General features: G+C 34.4%; 1 protein-coding gene and 1 long non-coding RNA gene across 2 annotated transcripts in view; both read right to left on the bottom strand.

Annotated features, from left to right (window-relative positions):
• TTN (titin) overlaps positions 1 to 20,355 on the bottom strand; it is a 247,054-nt gene that overhangs the window by 141,914 nt on the left and 84,785 nt on the right. The window contains exons 94-128 of the mRNA XM_062640616.1: positions 19,654 to 19,941; positions 19,218 to 19,505; positions 18,388 to 18,678; positions 17,379 to 17,666; positions 16,309 to 16,401; positions 15,892 to 16,174; positions 15,460 to 15,640; positions 15,022 to 15,111; positions 14,672 to 14,939; positions 14,314 to 14,574; positions 13,534 to 13,743; positions 13,348 to 13,425; positions 13,208 to 13,234; positions 12,489 to 12,536; positions 11,574 to 11,630; positions 11,392 to 11,469; positions 10,862 to 11,116; positions 10,145 to 10,237; positions 9,507 to 9,584; positions 8,754 to 8,822; positions 8,070 to 8,153; positions 7,772 to 7,834; positions 7,439 to 7,513; positions 7,005 to 7,088; positions 6,342 to 6,419; positions 6,069 to 6,149; positions 5,547 to 5,621; positions 5,245 to 5,325; positions 4,964 to 5,047; positions 4,558 to 4,656; positions 3,308 to 3,385; positions 2,346 to 2,420; positions 1,772 to 1,855; positions 1,449 to 1,511; positions 1,075 to 1,152 (exon numbers count right to left, since the gene is read on the bottom strand). Of these exons, the coding sequence (XP_062496600.1) occupies positions 1,075 to 1,152; positions 1,449 to 1,511; positions 1,772 to 1,855; positions 2,346 to 2,420; positions 3,308 to 3,385; positions 4,558 to 4,656; positions 4,964 to 5,047; positions 5,245 to 5,325; positions 5,547 to 5,621; positions 6,069 to 6,149; positions 6,342 to 6,419; positions 7,005 to 7,088; positions 7,439 to 7,513; positions 7,772 to 7,834; positions 8,070 to 8,153; positions 8,754 to 8,822; positions 9,507 to 9,584; positions 10,145 to 10,237; positions 10,862 to 11,116; positions 11,392 to 11,469; positions 11,574 to 11,630; positions 12,489 to 12,536; positions 13,208 to 13,234; positions 13,348 to 13,425; positions 13,534 to 13,743; positions 14,314 to 14,574; positions 14,672 to 14,939; positions 15,022 to 15,111; positions 15,460 to 15,640; positions 15,892 to 16,174; positions 16,309 to 16,401; positions 17,379 to 17,666; positions 18,388 to 18,678; positions 19,218 to 19,505; positions 19,654 to 19,941 (4,506 nt within the window). The remainder of the gene's footprint in view (positions 1 to 1,074; positions 1,153 to 1,448; positions 1,512 to 1,771; positions 1,856 to 2,345; positions 2,421 to 3,307; positions 3,386 to 4,557; positions 4,657 to 4,963; positions 5,048 to 5,244; positions 5,326 to 5,546; positions 5,622 to 6,068; positions 6,150 to 6,341; positions 6,420 to 7,004; positions 7,089 to 7,438; positions 7,514 to 7,771; positions 7,835 to 8,069; positions 8,154 to 8,753; positions 8,823 to 9,506; positions 9,585 to 10,144; positions 10,238 to 10,861; positions 11,117 to 11,391; positions 11,470 to 11,573; positions 11,631 to 12,488; positions 12,537 to 13,207; positions 13,235 to 13,347; positions 13,426 to 13,533; positions 13,744 to 14,313; positions 14,575 to 14,671; positions 14,940 to 15,021; positions 15,112 to 15,459; positions 15,641 to 15,891; positions 16,175 to 16,308; positions 16,402 to 17,378; positions 17,667 to 18,387; positions 18,679 to 19,217; positions 19,506 to 19,653; positions 19,942 to 20,355) is intronic.
• On the bottom strand, positions 418 to 2,330 carry LOC134175143 (uncharacterized). The gene is made up of 3 exons (XR_009968905.1): positions 1,772 to 2,330; positions 1,449 to 1,511; positions 418 to 1,152 (listed from the first exon to the last, which is right to left on the bottom strand). It is a non-coding gene; the product is annotated as an uncharacterized LOC134175143 (long non-coding RNA).

The raw sequence follows: 20,355 nt of genomic DNA, 5'->3' as shown, positions 1-20,355 counted from the left end.
AGCTTTAATGCATAGTAGGTAGATATGCATTATGTATTTTGAAGATACCTTTTTGGGGGAATGGGGGTCTAGGAAGAAATTCTGAATATAAATTAGACACTTTGAAACACTGCAATTTTAGTAACAACACAAATATAATTTAACATTAAAATAATATCTACTAAAATAATACATATAATATTAGAAGAATACATATATAGACAAAACCACATCAAAACCAAACAACATATTCATACATCAGGAATTAAGATGGAATGATTAAGATGAAAGTAAGTTGCAAATAATTTGCCTCCTGGCTCCTTAGAAACATCATTAAACCACAGGACACCACATATACAGGATACATAACAAAATCACTTCTGAAACACAAGAAAATCACAGAACCTAGGAAATACTTCTAAGTTTGAAACCCTTCACTGAATATTGACAATGTTATAAAGCATTAATATTTTTTTTTAATCTAATGCATTAATATTTATTTAACTTCTTCACTGAGTAAATGTGTTAACTCAGCTTTCCAAAGCACTTAAGCAGCCAAAGTAATCAATGAAGTTAAATAGTGCTAGAAAATTCAAGGAATGAATGCGTGTGGCTGTTCTCTGTCACCTTCTGCATTTTTTGCAGGGGAGAAGACAAAGGTCCTTTCCATTTATAACCAAGTCAGGAAAGACTGGGATTTGATTAACCAGAAACATTGCGTGTATGCACATCTGATATTTGGAAGCCTTCTGTGCTTTCAAACAAACTTGTGTACCTTTTGCTGGTGGACCTGCCATTTTCTGTGAAATTGGAACAGGTACTTTCTCTTCTGGCACAGGCTTCTTGGGCACTGCTGACATTTTGTTAAAAAAAAAAAAAAAGTATTTAAAATGATTTTGAATCAATCACAGTTTATTAACATAATCAGATGACAAAACACAAATGCAGGGACTTGACATTTCTTCAAGTCAAATAAAAAAAAAAGACAGCAAACACTGAACAATACAGCTTGTGTTAAACAATTAGATATTATAAATATAAATCAGTATTCTTGAAACAAGACTTCTATTGCGTAGCTCTGAAAAAAAGATATACCTCTTTTTGGTGGAGCCTCCTCTTTTTTAGCAACTGCAACTTTTCCTTCTGTGATAATTTTCCTGTGTACTTCAGTCACTTGAAAATAATAAGTGTAAGGGTATTTAATTGCAATATTTGAAGTATTATTATACTTAATCTGATCTTTTTAAAAAGAAAATGCTACATAAACTTCAACAACAACAGACACTGAAGAAGACTGTACTTTACAGTCTTAGTGCAAAGATGAGCAAACAGTCAAAAGAAAGGGGAGATCCAGACATAAGTTACAGATACTAACAAACACAAATTTATTTAAGTAAAATGACTAGACAGAAATGCTGCAAGGCCAAACAAAAAGTTTTCCATGATAATAATATTCTCAGTTTGTTTACCTTTTGTTGATGGAGGTTCTTCAACTTCTATCTCAAAAGTGGGTACCTGTTCTTCTGCAGGTTCTTAAAAAAGATTGTGCAACTTTAGAATACTTGATTGATTTCACAGACAGACAGATAAGATAAAAGATGAAGTAACATATAAATCTCATCAAGATGACACAGACCAGAGACCACATTGTAAACAAATGGACATAAGTGCATGTATAATGCTGAAGAAATTTGGTATGAAAAATATGTTTTTATCAACATGCATATATGTTAAAGATGTCATTCATGAAAAAAAAGGTGCTTTTTGCAACATGAAAAAACCACTGGTATACCTCTTGGTGGTGGAGCCTCCATTTTTTTAGGCACAGGGACAGGCACTTTCTCTTTAGGAGCTACTTTCTTACAAACTTCAGGAACTTTAGAAAAATGAGTAAGATAAGAAGGAAGATAAGAAAGAATATTAAGATGCAATATTTTTCATTGCTTACTATATCACAGTGTGCTTTACTGAGTCAACACAAACAATACCTGTCACAGTACAAGATGGAATTTGAGACAACCATTCATCTCTGTAAGCACACACCACCCATTTCAACATGTAGAAACAAGACAGTAAATCAAACATATTTTCCTTGAAGGTGCATCACCCAGATGAGGAACTGATTTGTACCTTTAACTCCTGGAGCTTCCCTGGGGGCAGCTGGAACTTTCGGTTCAGGGACAACTCTCCTGTGCTTCTCCGGTGCTTTAAAATATTACAGTACATGGATTTACAAAGAGTAGTAAAACTAGAACAAGCACACATTTCCTTAATACAAAAACCACAAATGGAGACAAACATGTAGTGGCAACATAATGCTCAGAATGATGAAACAACCAATATTTTGTAATGAAAAGAATTTATACCTTTAGTGGGCGGGGCTTCCTCTCTTTTAGGAGCAGTTACCCTCTCCTCTATGTAGTAAGACTCTTCTTCAGTCACTTAAAAAGAGTAAAGTTAAAAAATACTTGAGTTTAAGATCTATTACTCTCTTTATGGCCCTTTAAAGCAACAAAACAGACAACTCTGCTATTACAAAATCTACATTCAAACCATCCTGCTCCCTCTGAAGGCAAAGGAAAAACTCCATGCAACTTAAATGGAACTGAGATTGAGCTGCTAACTTGTAGTTCTGTAGCATTTGAAAAAGCTCAGTATTTTACATACTGGATCAGCACTTTCCATTCTTCTGTCCACTAGTTCACCAGTGCTGTAATCTGTCCACTTTCAGAAAAAACCTCTCTCCCAAATATCAAGAAAATTCCTTGACTAAAGCCACATCTTGAAAATACTTTCCATGGTGCCATTTGACTCAATGGAAATTCAGTCAATCGATGTATGTTACTGTCCTTCATAGCATTATGATACCACCAATAAACTCCCAAGTGAAAACAATATCGTAATTTTATGATGAAATGGTCTCAGGAACCAAGGTACACCATGACTTTAACTTCATCCAAGCAACCTGGTGGAAGAGGAACTTCTAACAGAGAATTTTTGTAAAAAAAAAAAACCAAAAAAAACTAAATTAAAAAAAAGAAAACACCAAAAAAAAAAAAAAGGGAAAAAGGGCTGATAATTCTCAACATCCAAGAGATACCTCATTATTTTCACTGTATCAATACAGGATTAATTACTAGACTTTTCAAAAGCAAAATAGAAACTGTAGGCATTCTTAACATTAAAATTTATAAGATATGAAACATATTTATATAGTTGTAATTTTTTGTTAATGAATAGAGTAGACATTAATCCCCAGGATATTTGGTACAAAACAAAAATTTTTTTTTTTTTGCTTTTGCCTAGCATTCTTGAACTGTGGTCGTACCTTCAGAAACTTCTTCCCTGTGAATGGAAATAGATACTTCCTCCATTTCTTCTTCAGACCATTCTTCAACTGTTGGTTCTTTAAAGAAAATTACTAGTTTTAGTATTTTTGGTGGATGGATGGATGGATGGATCAATTGATGGATCAATGAATGGAGAAGATTAAGATCAATTCTTACAAGTTCTAAATGACAATGACAGATTTGCATACAATACAGAAAGTGCTACACACACACACACACATGTACGATTTGCTCTAAATGATGTGTTTTCCTGATGCCCCTATTGTGTGCAGTTGTATCTCTCAAATATCCTTCACTGGTCAATTGTCAGTCCACCAGAATACCTCAGCTCTCCAAACTTCCCCATCGCAACAGCTGAGGGAAGGGGGGAACAACAGTCAAAGAATTAAAGGATGCTCCTTGATCTGGCTATGTGAAAGTAAGAAGAGGAACAAGATAAGAAGGGTATGTCAATATTTGAAAGGAAAGCCTGGCATCTTCATCTCAACAATGGTGACTGTATCAGGAAAACATCAACTTGTTCTGGGGTAAAACATTGATTTGCAGGGGACAAACAGAAATTAACAGTGCACATATCCATCTGAATATATATTTGCATGTTCATATTTTTGATATCTTCCATATCTGCTTTTAAAAACTCATTTATGCTTTTTTAATAGAGTATGTAAATTGTCTTGCCTGGCTAGTTATTAATGGGATATAAAAATGGCCAAAATGTTGATTTCAGCTATGCTGAAGCAGACATATTTTGGAATTATACTAACTTAAAACAATTGAACTCAACCTTCCCTGAGTATGGGAATGCAAGCTAAAAGAGCTGGTGAGAAGCTAACATTGGAATGAGAAATAGTATTGTTATCTGCAGGGCTACAGAGAACTTTGTAGGGAGCAAGACAAATGGGTGGTTACAATCCTAAATGGCAGAGTCTGAACTCAACACTATACGTCCATATTTCTTGCTATGACTTCACGAGAACCTGATCCCAAGATCACTGTATTCAGTAGTAGAGTTTCCATTTGTGTCAATGTGGTGGGATCGTGGCATTCAAGACTGATATGGTAAAAGACACTCAGGAAGCTCTTAACTACTTGCAAATCTGTAAAATGTTCAACACAAAACTCATACAAGAAAACTAACATGAAACTTCTGTGTATTTTGATCTGATCTTAGAAAAATAAACTTGTAGACAAAGCACAAGTTTCTTATTACTGTCTGTTTATAATGTACCTTCAGGTAGTGGGATTTCCTCTGGAATGGCAACAGATATTCTTTCTTCTGTAATAAGAACTCTTTCTTCAAAAGTGGCTTTCTTCTGCACTTCAGGCACTTTGAAAGATAATAATATTAAATGTATTCTTCTTTAATTCCATTGTGAAAGCAATGTTGCCAAATGCTAAATCTAAGTTTCCAAAGAATTGCTTAAGGGTTTTGAGCTCATAACACATAACAGATATTGAATATTTAGAAATACTGGTTTTGTACGAATTGCACAACACGTACCACATACTGTAATGATTCATTGTCACTAAATCAGAACAGCAGAATTCACAGAAGTACAAATCAATGACGGGTAACAATACAGAACATAGAAGCTAAGAAATAGCATATTTTTTTCCTCTAATGGAAAGCATACCTTTAGCTGGAGGAGGCTCAACTTTTTTAGGAACAGCAGGAGATACTTTTTCTTTAGGCATAGGTTTCTTAGGAACGGCAGGCACTTAAAAAAAAAGTATTTAGTTTTAGGATCTATAAGGTGCGAAACTGGCAAAAGAATCATGTAAAAGAAATATATCTTTCAAAAAGATTACACATGGACATATTTTGCTTGCAAAATACAACAGCTGAGCAAGCTGAGAGACAAGTGCAATGTTCTAAAGACTACAACAAATGACATTACATTGAACAACATTTTACCTTTTGCAGGTGGAGCTTCTTCTATTTTAGGAACACGTGGAATTTTTTCTTCTGGAGCTGGTTTCTTAGGTACTTCTGTTGCTTAATTAATATGAATTATAACAACATTAAGTAACTAAAATTACAAGTGTTTTAAGACTGCATCCATAGCACAGTTATCCACAAAAAATGACACAAAATATACATAGCTAGTGCAACTGAAGTACAACTAAAACAATCTGTAGTTACCGATCAAAGCCAAAACTTGACATAAACAAGATGTTTAACATAACAAGAAAAGAATGTTAGTTATTTAAGTGTACCTTTAGGTGGTGGAGCTTCCTCTCTTTTTGGAACAATTTTTTTCTCTGGGGCAGCTCTCTTGGGCATCTCTGGCACTTAAAACAGATAAAATACAGGATAACTGAATTCTATATTTCAAAGATTTATTTAAGTATTACAGAATTTTATTAATCCATTTACAAGAATATCAAGATATACTACATAACACATTCATACATTTAACATAGAAAGGAGTAAGACAAGAGCAACATATATTTGACAAAAAAAAACCAACAAAACCAACAAACCAAAACAAAACCCCAAACCAATCAAACAAAAAACCTAAACAAAATGAACAAATCAAACCAGTCTCTGGAAGCCTATCAAAGATTTCTTAACTGAAGAAAGAACTGTTCATGTATGTTAACTGGCCTTAAAAACTGTCATATATACACAGAGAATTATACATTTTAAAAAAACCAATTTATAATACAGACAGTACAGGACAAAAAAAAATTAAAAGATATTCAACAGGAACATGTACACTCCATCACTAAGTATACCTTTGGCACTTGGAGGTTTTTCTTTGGGAACTGGAATGTGTATTTTTTCTTCAGGTACAGGTCTTTTAGGCACCTCAGGAACTTTAAAGGTATTAAAACTTGTTTAAGTAATCTTTCTAAGGTTTTTGAGTTTGTCTTAGATGAGAACAGACATACGAAATACCGCACAAAGACTATATTTAGCATAAGCTTATAGGAGAAGTGAATAGTAGTTAATGAAAACAGTACAATAATACAGGACTGGTTAAAGCACACGTTGAAAAGATGCTGTACCTTTTGCTGGGGGAGCCACTTCTTTTTTAGCAACAGCAACTTTCTTTTCTGGAACAGGTTTCTTAGGGACTTCAGGCACTTTGGAAAACATTGTCAAAGTGAGAGAGCTTTAGTCTTTGGACACCTTATACAGATTTCAGCAATCCAAGATTGCTTTATAGAACATAGTGTCTGGACAAGAGCTGACCACTGCAACACAATACTATGTACAAACTTTTGGACATACAGTGGACTATATGGAAAAGACACTATGATACAGTACAAAATTCTGATGTCAACATTACTGCACTATCACCTTTCATGACACTCTGTTGAAATAAAAACACCATACCATTTTCCGCAAAAGCCACTCAACATAAATACAAACAATGAGTGCAAGGTTGTTAGGACAAAAGAAGGGCCCAAGCTGAGACAAATGCAAGCTATAAGCATAAATGAAAAAGTGAAAGTATGGAGATAATGGAAATAATGCAAAATCAAATAATGCATATGGAGATAATGCAAAACCAAAGCCACATAGAGATTAAATTCACAAATATATGCAAGGAAACATGAAAAATAATACAATGAAAGACAGGGGGATGGGTTTGTTGTGTTTGTGGTTTGTTTGTTTTTTTTTTTTGTTTTGTTTTTTTCTTCAGTTTACTAGTGCAATAGAAATACCTTTAGCTGGTGGAGCTGCTTCTTTTTTAGGAACAGGAACAGGCTTTCTTTCTTCCGGAACATGCCTCTTAGGTATCTCAGGCACTTTAAAGAGATAGGTGGTGAACACTTAGGAAACAGCAAAAACATTTGGAAGATCACAGTAGGATACTTTCAACACACTGGATAAGCAAACACTATAAAAAAATACACTTTTTTTCGTCAAAGAAATACAACATGCTCATCTCAAGAAAGCTAGACAAAGAATTATTTAAAGCAATGATGAAGAAGAATGACACTTAGAAAAGCAGTAGGGTTTCAACATTTGAAAGCAGAGCCAAAGAGATGGAGAGATCTCAGTACTTATATGCTATTGTTTGATAAAGAGCTGTACAGGCAGTTAACCTGGAAGTTCAGAAAAATGGAGTACATGATGATACAAAGATTTTATTCACCTTCAACGTGTGAGATATCCTGTTCTGTAGAAATTACTTCTTCCTCCTCCTCTTGCTCTTCAACTTCCTTATGTGCTACAATAGGAATTTTAAAGAAATTAAATTTGGAGATAGGAAGTATCAATGTTGGTAGTGAATCTGAAAACTTTTAAGAAGATATTATGTTTGTCCAGTACACAAAAGTCACTAAAACACATAAGCTAATATAAAAAAAGGAAAAAAAAATCTAAAACCCCAACAGCATGTGCAAATCTCACAATGATTTTTGGTTAACTACAGATTTGAATTATTTTAAAAAATCTCAGATATTAATTAGTCACTTAATCAATCTACCTTCAATTGGGTAAACAGCTTCAAAGAATCTTTCTTCAACTGTTTTCTCACGCTCTGTTGGCTCTTCAAGGAAAAGCATTTAAACAGTATTAAAATAGTTGAAATGTTAACATTTCTTAATCTAAATAAAACTGAGGCTACATAACACAATGAACAAAGAGAAGCAATACATATTGGAAACAAATACAGAAGTGTCTAAATATGTAATTTGCCATATGTAACAAAAGATTAAAAGAAATCTGTCAGGATTGGAAGATTGATCTGATTTGCGTGCACAGATTTTTGAGTTTGTACATACCTGTGACATATGAATACTCTTCTTGTTTGTGGACAGAAACTGACATCTTTTCTTCTGAAACAGTCCATGTTTCTACTGTAGGTACTTTAAAAATAGGATTTTGTTTTAGTATTTTGTATTCTAGATCCACATTAGTGGTAATCAGCATGTGAGTTCTTATCAAATCTGTATCTGTATTGCACATTTAAGTCTTAGACATATTTAGACAGTATTTATATTCTAAAATACTGAACACAAGCATACAAGTATTATATTTAGTATCTGTTAAAGACTAAGACACAGACATCATTAACCTAAAGATATAAAATAAATGCATGCACAGGTTTTTGGAAATAGTGTGTAAGAAGACTTGCAACGGCAGTTCTTCAAGGAAACTTGGGGGCAGTAGGCAAAAGTTATGCTTATTATGTAAGCATAGGCCAGCAGACAGAAGAGATGAAGAAAAAGCTGAATCACACTGCAATGTCCTCTGTGTTGTTTAAACAAGAATCAAAAGGCTGGCCACAAACATATTAAAAACAGACTTTATGAAAGACAAAAGCATGGTACACATACTATTTAAACACTGAGAGTAGTCACAACATGACTTGTACAATAGATCCAGATACATACACACAGGCCCACATATTCACAAGAAGCACAAGAACACTCAGGGTGCTGCAATTGAAAGATGCTGATCTGTACCTTCCTTTTTCATAACTTTTTCTTCAACAATCATTGGTGTAGGCTTTGGTGGTAGAACTTTCTTCGTAACTGTTGGCATTAAAATTTTGTTAGTCATATATTTAGCAGAGATATAATTCTAGCAATGATGTTGAAAGTACAACAAATGGCAATCTAACTCAGTAGCTAAGTTAGGCTCCTTGAAGCCATGCAAAGCATTAGACAGAAAGTAGCAATTTTTTATTGCTACCTTCTAAGGAGGCTGGGTAACTCAGGGCATTTAGTACACAGGTTATAACCTGACATATACTGAATTGTAGCCAACAGACTCCTGCTGCAGAACAGGAACAGCTAAACAAGAGGAGGTGGTCACCAGGGGAATAAGGATGCATCTTTATTTCATAACTGAAATAAAGGGAATAAAGGCATCTTTATTTCAAGATATCCTGGTAGACAAGTCAAGGTAGAAATCTGAGAAAGATGGGGATTTTAACTCTTCAACTTAAAGTCAAACATACCATTACACCCAGTGCAATTTTGCACCCACTTCCTTTCTTAAACCATCTGTGGTTAGCATCTGCATTTAACATTTTTCCCTAAAAAGCTTTTCATTTTGCTTTTATGCAATTCAGCAAAAGCTTTTATTACATTTCAAGGACTGAAAAATTTATAAGACCCATGACCATATGAAGACAAGGCATATGAAGATCAGCTAAGTAACAATAGCCACTACTTTCATGTAAAATGACAATAAGGTAGTTAAACAGTAGTTACCCTCAGCCCGTTTGACTTTTTCTTCTGCAGCCCTCTGAGTAGTTATCTCCACTTTTTCATCAACAGGTTTCTTGACAACTGTGATTCAAATAGATTCATTATTTAAATAATATTGCAAATCATTTTCTGGACATAAACCAGGTATAATGCTATTTTCTCTTTTAGGATGTTATAAACTTTGTGCATCCCATTCGTTGTTCAGCACATCATTCACTGGTAGTGAACTTTGTTGGTAAAGGCACTTGTGAAACAAGTGATCAGGCCCACCCTCCCCTGAGAGATATACAGTGATCTGAATATACACTTCTCAGAAGTGCAGCATTCACTGGCTCAAAAGCATCACCCAAGCCCAAGGCAAATATAATGTGGGTAGGAAAGATAATGAAAGTTCAGCTTGATTTTGCCAGCAGTTCTTGGTTTGTTTCAACCACCAGTGCCACTATTCTCTTTCTGCTCAAAAACATGAGGGCAGAAGAAGAGGAAATGTTGCCATAAGCATTGCTCATGTCACCTTCCAACATAAAGAGACTTTTCTCCTTTTCAAGGAAATGGGAATAACCAACACAGGTCAGCTTGAAAAAAGATGCATGAGGGATCTTAATATGCATGTTCCTGTTAGTTTTGCAGGAAAGTCATACCTTTATGAACTGTTACTTCTTTCTTTTCCTTCTTTTCAGCTGTAATTGGTGGTGGTTTTCTCTCAGCCACAGGCTTCTTAGGAACTTCAACAACTTTAAGAAAAATAACATTCATGCTGAAAAATGCATTGTCTCAAGGCTTGATACACACAAAAATTATTAGTTGTGCCATTGTAAGTTTATGTAAGTTTAAGAGAGTTTTGGAGTTCCAATTGTTGCAGTAGAATTTTCTGCTCATTCCCAAGTTTGATGGTTTCTCATTAGAGCCAAATTCTTGGCATACATGTTCATAGAGGCATACATATTACTACCACTCAAGATAGTTAAAGTATGCAAGGAATTGTAAGATACAGCTACTGACATCAAGAAATTAATGTGCGAAACATTTCATCTAAATAAATTTTATCTAGAATACATGAAAATGAAAAGAAATATCCAAACCAAGTAAAAATGTCACATATCCTTACAAACTACTAACTTATATTAGGTTTTAAAAAGTCCATTGCTAACAAGCTATCTGCATTTATGACATGCCATACTAAAGTCCTTGTCTGATTATGAAGTGCCAGTTAAAACTTGGAGAATTATTAAGGTCCAAATATTGTTAAAAAAAAAAAAAAGTAGTCAAAAGAAAAAAAAAGCTGTCTGGCTCAAAATTTTTGGGCCTTAATAACAAGTATGAGAAAAGAGAAGAAATAAATAGTATAATTAAAATACCTTCTTCATGAATTACTTGTTTTTCTTCATAAATCACTTCTCTTTTTTCATAAGCTTCTTCCCATTCCTCTTCGCCTTCGTCATAGCCTTCTTCCTTGACATAATATTCGTGGTCTTCTCCATAATCTTCTTCCCATTCTTCATAAGGTTCTTTGGGTTCTTCATATATTTCCTTCTTTTCTTCATGAATCTCTTCTCTCCTTGCCATGGATGTTATTTTTATCTCTTTGGGCTTCTCTGGCAGCACCTCAGGAACTTCAAAAAATGAGAAAATAGATTATTCATCTCATAACCTGGAATTTGCAAGGCATATTGGATATTAGCAGTTAATTAAATGATTTCACTTTCACAGTTTAAAGAAGTGACTCTTTTTTAAGCAGTCCTAATCAGCTTGGATTTCAAATATGCATGTTTTTAACATAAGGACAAAAATCAAACTGATTGGATTGATTCAAGATAATTTAAAACAAATTATCTTGTTTTCCCAAGGTAATGTTATGATTTTTAAATTATAAAAAAAAGGAAGTTACCTTTTGGTGGTGGGACTTCTTCAGGAACTTTTTTAACCACCTTTTTGGAGACTTTCTTTAACGGAACCTTTTTTTCTGCTTAAAAAAAAAAGGGTGTTTTTTTAGAATTAAAATTAAAAAAATCCAACCGACAGTCATAATTAAACATACACACGCTGCCCAAATAATTTATGTATTCTTACCTGGCTTTTTCTCCTCTGGTTGTGGAACAAGAGGTAGAAGAATAGGAATAGGGGCAGCTTATAGGAAAAACAGAACATATAGAATAAAATATGAGTACGATGCTTTCCTGTAAATGAAGAAAAATCCTAGTGCATTTGGAAAATCTATGCAATGATTTTCTCACAGCATGTTGGTCATTCTGAATGTTTACTGTAAGTGGCAGAATATATTTTGAATGGAAATCCCCAGTCTACCTTTACTTGAATTCTGACCCTTCTCAGCTTTATTTTCTTTAGTGCCATTAGTCTCATATTTTTCTTGATAATAATTAATCTAAATATAAATCTTTTCCCTCCTGCTGCTACTGAAAGCATATACCAAGTTATCCTGGAAATGAAACACAGGAGATTGAACTTCTAAGGTTCATAGTAAACTTGAATGTAACAGAAATACACATCATGTTTGAAGTCTATGGGCAAATACCAGAGCCTGGGGAGAGATCAGTCGCAATAAAAATACAACCTATTGTAATACTTTAAAATATTTTCTTCTTATTTTTCTCCAAAGAGTAGCATTTCAGGCAGCTTGTGTAAAACCTATCTCTTTGGCAGAAAAAGAAGAAAAGGTGAAAATAAAGATCAGAAAAGGAAAGTGGAAATAAGAGGAAGATGGAGTGAACAAGAAACTGATAGGAAAACAAGAAGGAAAAGACACAATCTTTTTCAGAGAGAAGGCTTCATTCTGACCATTATTTGTGTATAGTTTTCTACTCAGCAAAACGAGCCTAACCAAGCCAAGCCTTACTCTTATTATGTTTGCATGAAAACAATTAACTAGATCTTACCATTGTCTAAGATTTTTCTCTGAGGTTCCCACTGGCTTGCTGCTTTAGTCCATATATAAAACAGCATTGTGGCACATGTATGTTAACCTACCTTCAACTGCTTTTTGAGGTGGAACTGCAACCTTGGCATCAGGAACATCTAGGAAATCAAAATGTTTAATTGAATTAATATAAAAAATAGATTTGAATATGCTGTCCCCAACAATAGTAGTTCATGGTGCTTTAATCGTAGTTTTCCTAGCATTAAAAGATTGCAGCCTACTCCTCAAGATTAAGCTAGATCAATAGATAACTAATTGCATTAATCTTTCAATCTGGCTAGACTCTACACTGTTTCATTTTATTTCTAAATAATTCTTGCATAATTTGGTGTATTGGGTCTTAAAAACAGTCAGAAAAGATCATTGTATATCATAAAGAGATGATTGCTACCCATTCTGCATCCTTGGTTATTTATTTCAATTGTGCAGAGGATATCAAATCTAGTCATTTGTACCTCTTAATTGTTCTATTCCTCAGTCATTGAAACAAAAATGAACTTTTGTGTTTTGAAGAACGTACAAAATTCTACACAGATTTTAAAAAACAGTAATATCAATGATTTTGGAGTTACCAAGGTATTCACTGCCACTGTTTATTAGAATAAATAGATCCTTATATGATGATGAGGTATGTTTTTTCAGAGCCTAGGTTTGACTTACTATAACAAGGAAAAAATGAGTCAAAAATAAAAAATAGAGCAGAGCAAAGCACTAAATCTATGACAGAGTGAAGTCTTGATCTTGTGCCAGTCTTGCTCATCATCTTTACCTGGTGGCTTCAACTCCAGTTTGATTTCTGCAAAAAAATATTAAATTTCTTTTAGTACTATTTGTATATCCAGAATCATGCTCAAACTCACAAATTTGCAGATGGTTATGATCATAAATTTGTTCAGCAAATTCACTGACCTTTGGTTACCAGATAGAGCTCTGCAGTGCTTCTTGCTTCTCCTCGTGGTTCAAGACGAGCAATTACAGAGTATACACCTGCAACAGCCAAGAATGTTTATATTTATATGCCTTTATCATTAAAAAAGCAGACAACAAAATCAGATAAAAGTAAAGCATCAGCACAAATATTCCATGCATTTTTACCTTCATCTTCTGCATTAACATTGTGAATGGTCATATAATGACAGCGACCTTCACTTCTGAAGCTGTACTTGGGACTCTCTCTCAGTTCAGTGGGGCCTTTATACCATGTCACAACTGCATCATCAAAAGACACTTCGCACTCAAAGGTTGCAGACTGGTGTTCACTCACTACAATATTCTGTATGCTCTTAGTGAACTGAATTGGTTCTGCTGTTTTTAGAAACAAAAAATAAAATTGTTATGCATCATCAGGCCATTTAGCTTATCTAATTCCTTCTCATTGTTTCCATAACAACAGCTACATGACAATAAGAGATAGATCTTGAAAAAGTAGAGTAAGAAAATGGAATTCCATCTTCTTGAAGTTTTCTATGTAAGAATGAAGATTAGAAGACGTAAGAGTACAACTATAAGAAGACTGCTGTGCAGATAAATTATACAAGAGAAGTCATTAAGGAGAGGAAAGATAATGCATAATTAAGAAAAAGAGGAGGTCCAAGGAAAATACAAGATTATTAGAGAAAAAGAGAATAAAAGCAAGCATGACTCAGATTTTTTGAAGGCCAGGGGATATTAGTTATGATGATTTAGTCAAAAATACTAACAGAAATATGACACATGTCCAAAGAGAAAGGACAGCAAACTTTCTTATTTAGTCCATTTCCAAGTTTGGGAATATATTTTTAAGAAATTCCTTTTATTTTCATTTGTTCTATTATTGAACCCCCAGAAGCTGCTTATCACTACCGTAACAAAGAGAATTTATATCTGTTTACAAACCTTCAATGGCCAGATCTGCAGTTGTTTCTAGGTTGTCAAGCTTGCAGGTATATTGTCCCTGGTCTTCTGTTCTAACATCCTTGATGATGAGTTTGTGTACTTTGTCAGACACTTGTGTTGAATATCTCCCTCCTATCTTAATGGGTCTCCCATTTCTATACCACTGAGACTTGGCATTTGGGATAGAGAACTGACAGGACAGCGTGCAAGTGTTTCCTTCCTTGAAAGTAGTGTCATGGAGATGCCGCTCAACTGCAGGTTCTATTAACATGTTAAAACATACATTTTAGCAGGCATCAGACAGTGGAAGAATTAATGTGTATATTAATTCAAATAGATACTTCAAAAGCATACTTACCAATCACAGTTAGCCTGGCACTAGCAATGTGTGGTCCGCACACTATTCTGAAATTTCCCTGATCTTCAAGTTGGCAGTTCCTGATTCTCAGTATGTGGTGATCACCTTCAATTCTAATTTCATATTTGTCATTGGAGTCCAGCTTCTGAGTTCCCTTGTACCATGAAAGTTTAATTTCTGGATAATTAATTTTAATCTCACATTCAAAGATAGCATCCTCATCTGTTAAAACCGTCTGATTTTCAATGTCTCTGATCAGAGTAATAGGCTGAAAAATATTAGTTTAAATTAGTTTCAAGTTCCCTGTTATGAGTTTGAATATTTCATAAATTAATCCAAAAATATGTTACCTCTGTTTGTGAGAGTCGTTGTTGAATAAAAGCTACAAGTTCATCAAACTCCTGATCTTCTCTTTGAGCTCTTTCTGTGAGCTCAATTTCCTGTAAAAAGGCAGAATATACTAAAAGATTAAAGAATACTAAATGTCAGGCTGTCATGGTTGTCCAACATAAGATTAGTTCCTACGTCAAATTTTCTGTAAGTGTACTGCAACTAGCGTTTTCTCCCCATCTTAAAAATTGAAGCCAAGTTAGGAAGACTTAGCCAGAAGACCCATTACTTCTTCTTGGGTTTGAGTGTGCAAGAAATTGAGAACTATCTGTAAAAGATCCAAAGAGGAGCCAGAAATTCCTGCACACACAGTAACATCAGATCATAGACAAGAAGTTTGCTTGAATGAACCATGTTTCTCTTAACAAAGCCAATGCTAAAGTCACACTGTATCTTACCAGTCTATGGCTTTCTTCTGCTTGGGTTTGCTTTAGTAACTCAAAGGCTTGCAAGAGGCCACGGAAATCTGTAATTCCATACATGCGAGCATATTTCTCATATTCTTTGGGATCTACATTTTTGAGAAGTTCCAAGATATCAATAGGTTGCTCTTCCTCTCCTTCCTTCCTTTTTGGAGTGCTATTCAAAGCAATGACATAAGATAAATATGCAATGCTTCATTCGTATAAAGTTGTTCAATGAAAAAATGAATCGGCTTACAGCTGCACTGTGGAGTGGAATCCTTTAGCTTTGTCTAGTCAGGTGCTTCTACTTTTATAAGTTATTCGTGTTTAATGAATCTTAAAAAATATATGTTGAACTGAGATATTTAATAAGAAATGTTTCTTCTGTGTTGATGGTAAATTAATCTATAAAATCTTCCCATATACCTTTTTAGTTTTGCCCTGAGATCCCCTTCAACAACTTCTTTCTTTCTTTCTTCAACTTGTAGGTTTACGCTCCTCTCAATTTCACCATGTTGGTTAAAAGCTACGCATTTGTACATGCCAGAATCAGTTTTTATCGTGTCCTTTATTTCTAGTTTGGCTTCATCTCCTCTCTGCTGGATTGTAATGCGACCTCCCTGGTTGAGTTGCCTCCATTTTCCCTTCATCCATTTAACATTTGGAATTGGGTCTCCTCCAACTTTTGCAATAAATTTTGCAACAGTTTCTGCAAAAAGATGCAAATAAGGAAGCTAAGTCTTTCCAGCTTTCTATAAGAGCAGGACATAATCTCAAAAAAAAGGGTACAGGCAAATAGAAGACAAGGTAGAAGACAAGGTACTTTCTGAAAAGAATTCTTACTTTCCATGACTTTGATACTCTGAGGCTCTGACACAAAATAAAGTTTTCCTTCCAGTTCTGCTTTCTTAGCTACTGGTGCAGCTGCTGGTTTTTCTAGAAAAATAAAGTAAAACAATAAAACAGATGGTTCTGTTCATGCATGATGATGCTTCCAAAGGAATGGTAAAAAACGAATTAATTATAAAGGTGGAACAAAATAGTATGCAAGAGATAAAAATGCAAAATGTGTTTCTGTTGTTTTAGTTAACTTGCATTTTACTTTCCAGATGAAACTGAATACTGTGGGCCAGATTGTGCTGTTCATTAACTTCAGTCAGGTCATTCATATTCTTCATGGATGAAAATTCATAAGCAGATATGCAAATAAGAACCATCACTTTCTGAAATAGCTGAGGTTTCGGTGAGGTTTCTCTTTTCTGTCTATTTCTGAAAATTTCATCCTTGAAGTTACTTGTATTTTTTCATCAGTGAGTGTTTTGTTTTTTTTTTCATTTGCTCAGTTCTTAGCCTTGTGGCTACCCATATAGTAAATAATATACTATTTCTGCATATTACTGAACATTTAAGTCTTTCATGCAATGGTAAGGCAAGATACACAAGGAAGGACACATGCTTAGACTATATTTGCTTTCAGCTGAAAGTTCTAAATGTAACAGTCCTGAAGAAATTAGCTCCGATGGCCACATGCTCAATCAAATCCCTTCTGTATTTTCTTTTAATAAACACCACTGTTCCCATCCTCTGCTTAAAATTTGCATGTCCAAGTAATTTTGCTCATTTAGCTTCCATTTTTCAAAAATTTAGTGTTTAGATTTAGAAACTAAATTCTTAGTCTTTTTGGTAAGAATATAGTGTTGATTTGACACTGATCTCCCACTGTTTATGTCCTATTTATGTAGAGTTAATTTTCAAATATACTGTCTTCCCAGATTGTGTGGGTTTGCAAATAACTAAAATATACTAATTGTTTCTATTAGATTATTAACATTTTTGTTCCACAGAAAATAAAGTGGGATGGAATTTGGTTTAAATTTTTATCATACACTTTAATTGTCTCCATGTTATTGTACCTTTAACGGTCACTTTAGATTTGCAAGTGTCAGTGCCAGCTGCATTTGAAGCTTTGCATACATATTCTCCTGAATCGGATTTGGTAATTGCAGCAAGTTCTAGAAGAGCTACTCCATTAGCAAAGCTGAAGTTGCATCTGCCCGAAGCTCTTATTTCTCTGCCTGCCTTCAGCCACTGAATCCGGATTGGTTGTGATCCTTCAACATGGCAGCTGAGCTGTATAGTATCACCTTCCTCTGCTGCTGCTGGTTGAAGAGGCTGGTCAAAAACTGGAGGCTTTTTGGGTTCTGGAATATGAAAACGTTTGAGTGAATACTCAAGGGAGGAAAGTAAGATTAAGAATATAAGAGAAAAGGAGATACATGTGATTCTTAAGAAGACAATGGCAAAGAATGAAGAAGGATAAACAGAAGTCTGAAAACATAAATCATAGTGTTAGAAAATGGAATAAGTACCAAGACAGTATATTTTCTATGCAAACATGCGAAATATCTTTACTCCACACAGCAAGGACATTCACATGTGAAAAACACTATAAGAATTAAAACACTGCTATTAGGCTGCAAAACTATGTAAGCACCTTTAAAGAAAAAAATATGCAATCTCCTACAATAGTATTACAATGAAGTGCCATGCTGCTACAACACACAGTCAAGGCTGCACAAGCTTAGGTGTAAATGCACAGAAAAACTGTTTTTCCACAAAAAGAGGATGATTAAAAATTCAACAGGAATGTCACAAAGATTTCAATGTTCAATTTAGATCAGTCATAGCAAATAGTGAAAAGGAAACTCCTCCTTGAAAAATATTGTTGTATTTTAATAAAAAAATTAGAAGAATTTTTTGATTTTGTGGTTTAACTCAGTTTAGTCTGTCCATCTCAGGACAAAGTACTGCTGGACAAATTAAAGTAAGTAAACCCAGCTCATAAGATAGAAGCTGTATGTTTTCAGCTAACATGCGACAAAAAAAAAAGTAAGAAGCAAAGTAAAAAATACTTCAACTAACCTCTGATAACAACAGAAGATGTACATAACACGCTTCCTGCTTCATTGGACACTTTACAGGTATATAAACCAGCATCTGATTGCTCTACACACTTTATGTGCAAAATTAAGGTGTTATTTTTGAAAGATATTTCACAATGAGGGCTTGAATGAACTTCCTGATTGTTTTTATACCAAGCAACAGTCAAAGGCTGGGAGCCAGCAACATGCCCCTCAAGTTTAAGTTCATTCCCTTCTGTTTCTTCTATTACTTCAGACAGTTTCTTAGTGAAAGTTGGTGGAGATTTTCGTTCTGTAAAAAAAAAAAAAAAAAAAAGGAACAAAATTAACAAAATTCTATGAATGAAATGGAAATGGAAAATTCTAAAGAAAATGTTTCAAGAAAAAAATTTCAACATTGGGGAATTAATACTTGCTCTCATTTAAACAGGGTATTTGTTTTTTTTTTAAGTGAAAGCGTGCTAAGATAAACAGCACATCTTGCTTTTACAGTCACTGTTATATTTGATTTTCCTATTTGAAAAAAAAGAATCCTCTTATATTTTTACATCAAATGCCATAAAAGCCCCAAGATTTTTGTCAAGTTCCCAAGAAAGAAATAGGCCAAAGCCTATAAAGAAACTAGTCCAAAGACTAGTCTCTTCCCATCATTGCTGGTGACCAATCCTAACCCTCTTCAGAGACATATAGGTACGTTCAGGTACTTTCAAGCTATATCTCAAAAGTTCTTCTCAAAGTTATCTTGCAGCAATAAAGCTAACTTCCTTAATAATTAAAGACAGAAAAATGTACGCACAAAAATGTACACACAATGTATTATCCATTCAATACCTTTAACAGTCAGCTGAGCTGTGCAAGAGTCCTTTCCAACTTCATTGCTAGCACAGCATGTATACTGTCCAGAGTCTCCCCTCTCAACTCTCAAGATGGTCAAGTGGGCTGTGCTGTCTACATAACTGATTTGGTAGTTTCTTCCTGTTCTAATCTCTTGGTTATCTTTTGCCCAAGTGACTTTAATAGGCTGTGTTCCAGAGATGTGACACTCAAAGTCAGCACTTTCTCCAATAATACCATCCACAGGTGTAATTGGGATGTCAAAAAATGGAAGAGTCTTCCCTTCTGAAGAGTGAAATAAATAAAAAGGCATCAGTTTAAAATCCTGATTTGCTTTAAACCTGTGTGAAATAAATATAATTTGTACAGTATTAAATCTGTTTCTAAAGTTAGTTTTGAGATATTTTCATTAAATACTTCATAGCCCACTGACCTGTAAGGACAAGCCTGCCACTAGAAGAAGCTGTCCCAATTGCATTGGTAGCTGTGCAGGTATATTGTCCCATAAGGCTCCTATCTGTTTTCAAAATCTGAAGAGTTGCTACATTATCTACGAAGGATGTATGAACATTGTAGTCCTCTTTTACACGCACACCATCTTTAAACCAAGATACTTCTATAGGTTCTGAACCAGCAATGCCACAATCAAATGTAACTGGTAAGCCAACAGTTTCATGGACATCTCTTAATTTTCGCGTAAAAGAAGGAGGAAGCTTACGCTCTGTAAGAAAACAGGTATTGTACAGTGAAGGTTTTCAGAAGATACGCACCTATTGTTGTATTCAACAGTAATCACTGCCTAATATACTGTAGAGTACACTCAACTTTTACTTATAACTTCCGATTAAAATTTTATTCAGCATATTATTTATTTGGAACCTGATGTGAAAAGAGCACTGTGCATAGTCTGCAGTAAAATGTATAACCATTCTGCCATCAGTTACACACAGTGACCCTACTAAAACCTCAGGACTGCTAATGGTAGAAACAATCAAAGAAATATCCTCAATGGGAAAGGAAGATGAAGAAGCTTGTATCCCTACAGTAGGGCTGTGATCAATGAGAGTCACATTTTGATTAGCTTCACTGGTAGACTTTTGTTAAGAGAAGACAGTAATGCAGAGACAAGCCAAGT

The sequence above is a fragment of the Pezoporus occidentalis genome, unplaced genomic scaffold (assembly GCF_034315485.1).
Source record: "Pezoporus occidentalis ecotype Australia unplaced genomic scaffold, CSIRO_AGI_Poc_V1 ctg66, whole genome shotgun sequence".
Lineage (NCBI taxonomy): Eukaryota > Metazoa > Chordata > Aves > Psittaciformes > Psittacidae > Pezoporus > Pezoporus occidentalis.
The sequence above is the reverse complement of the archived record's forward strand: the minus strand, read 5'-3'. Positions and strand labels throughout refer to the sequence as shown.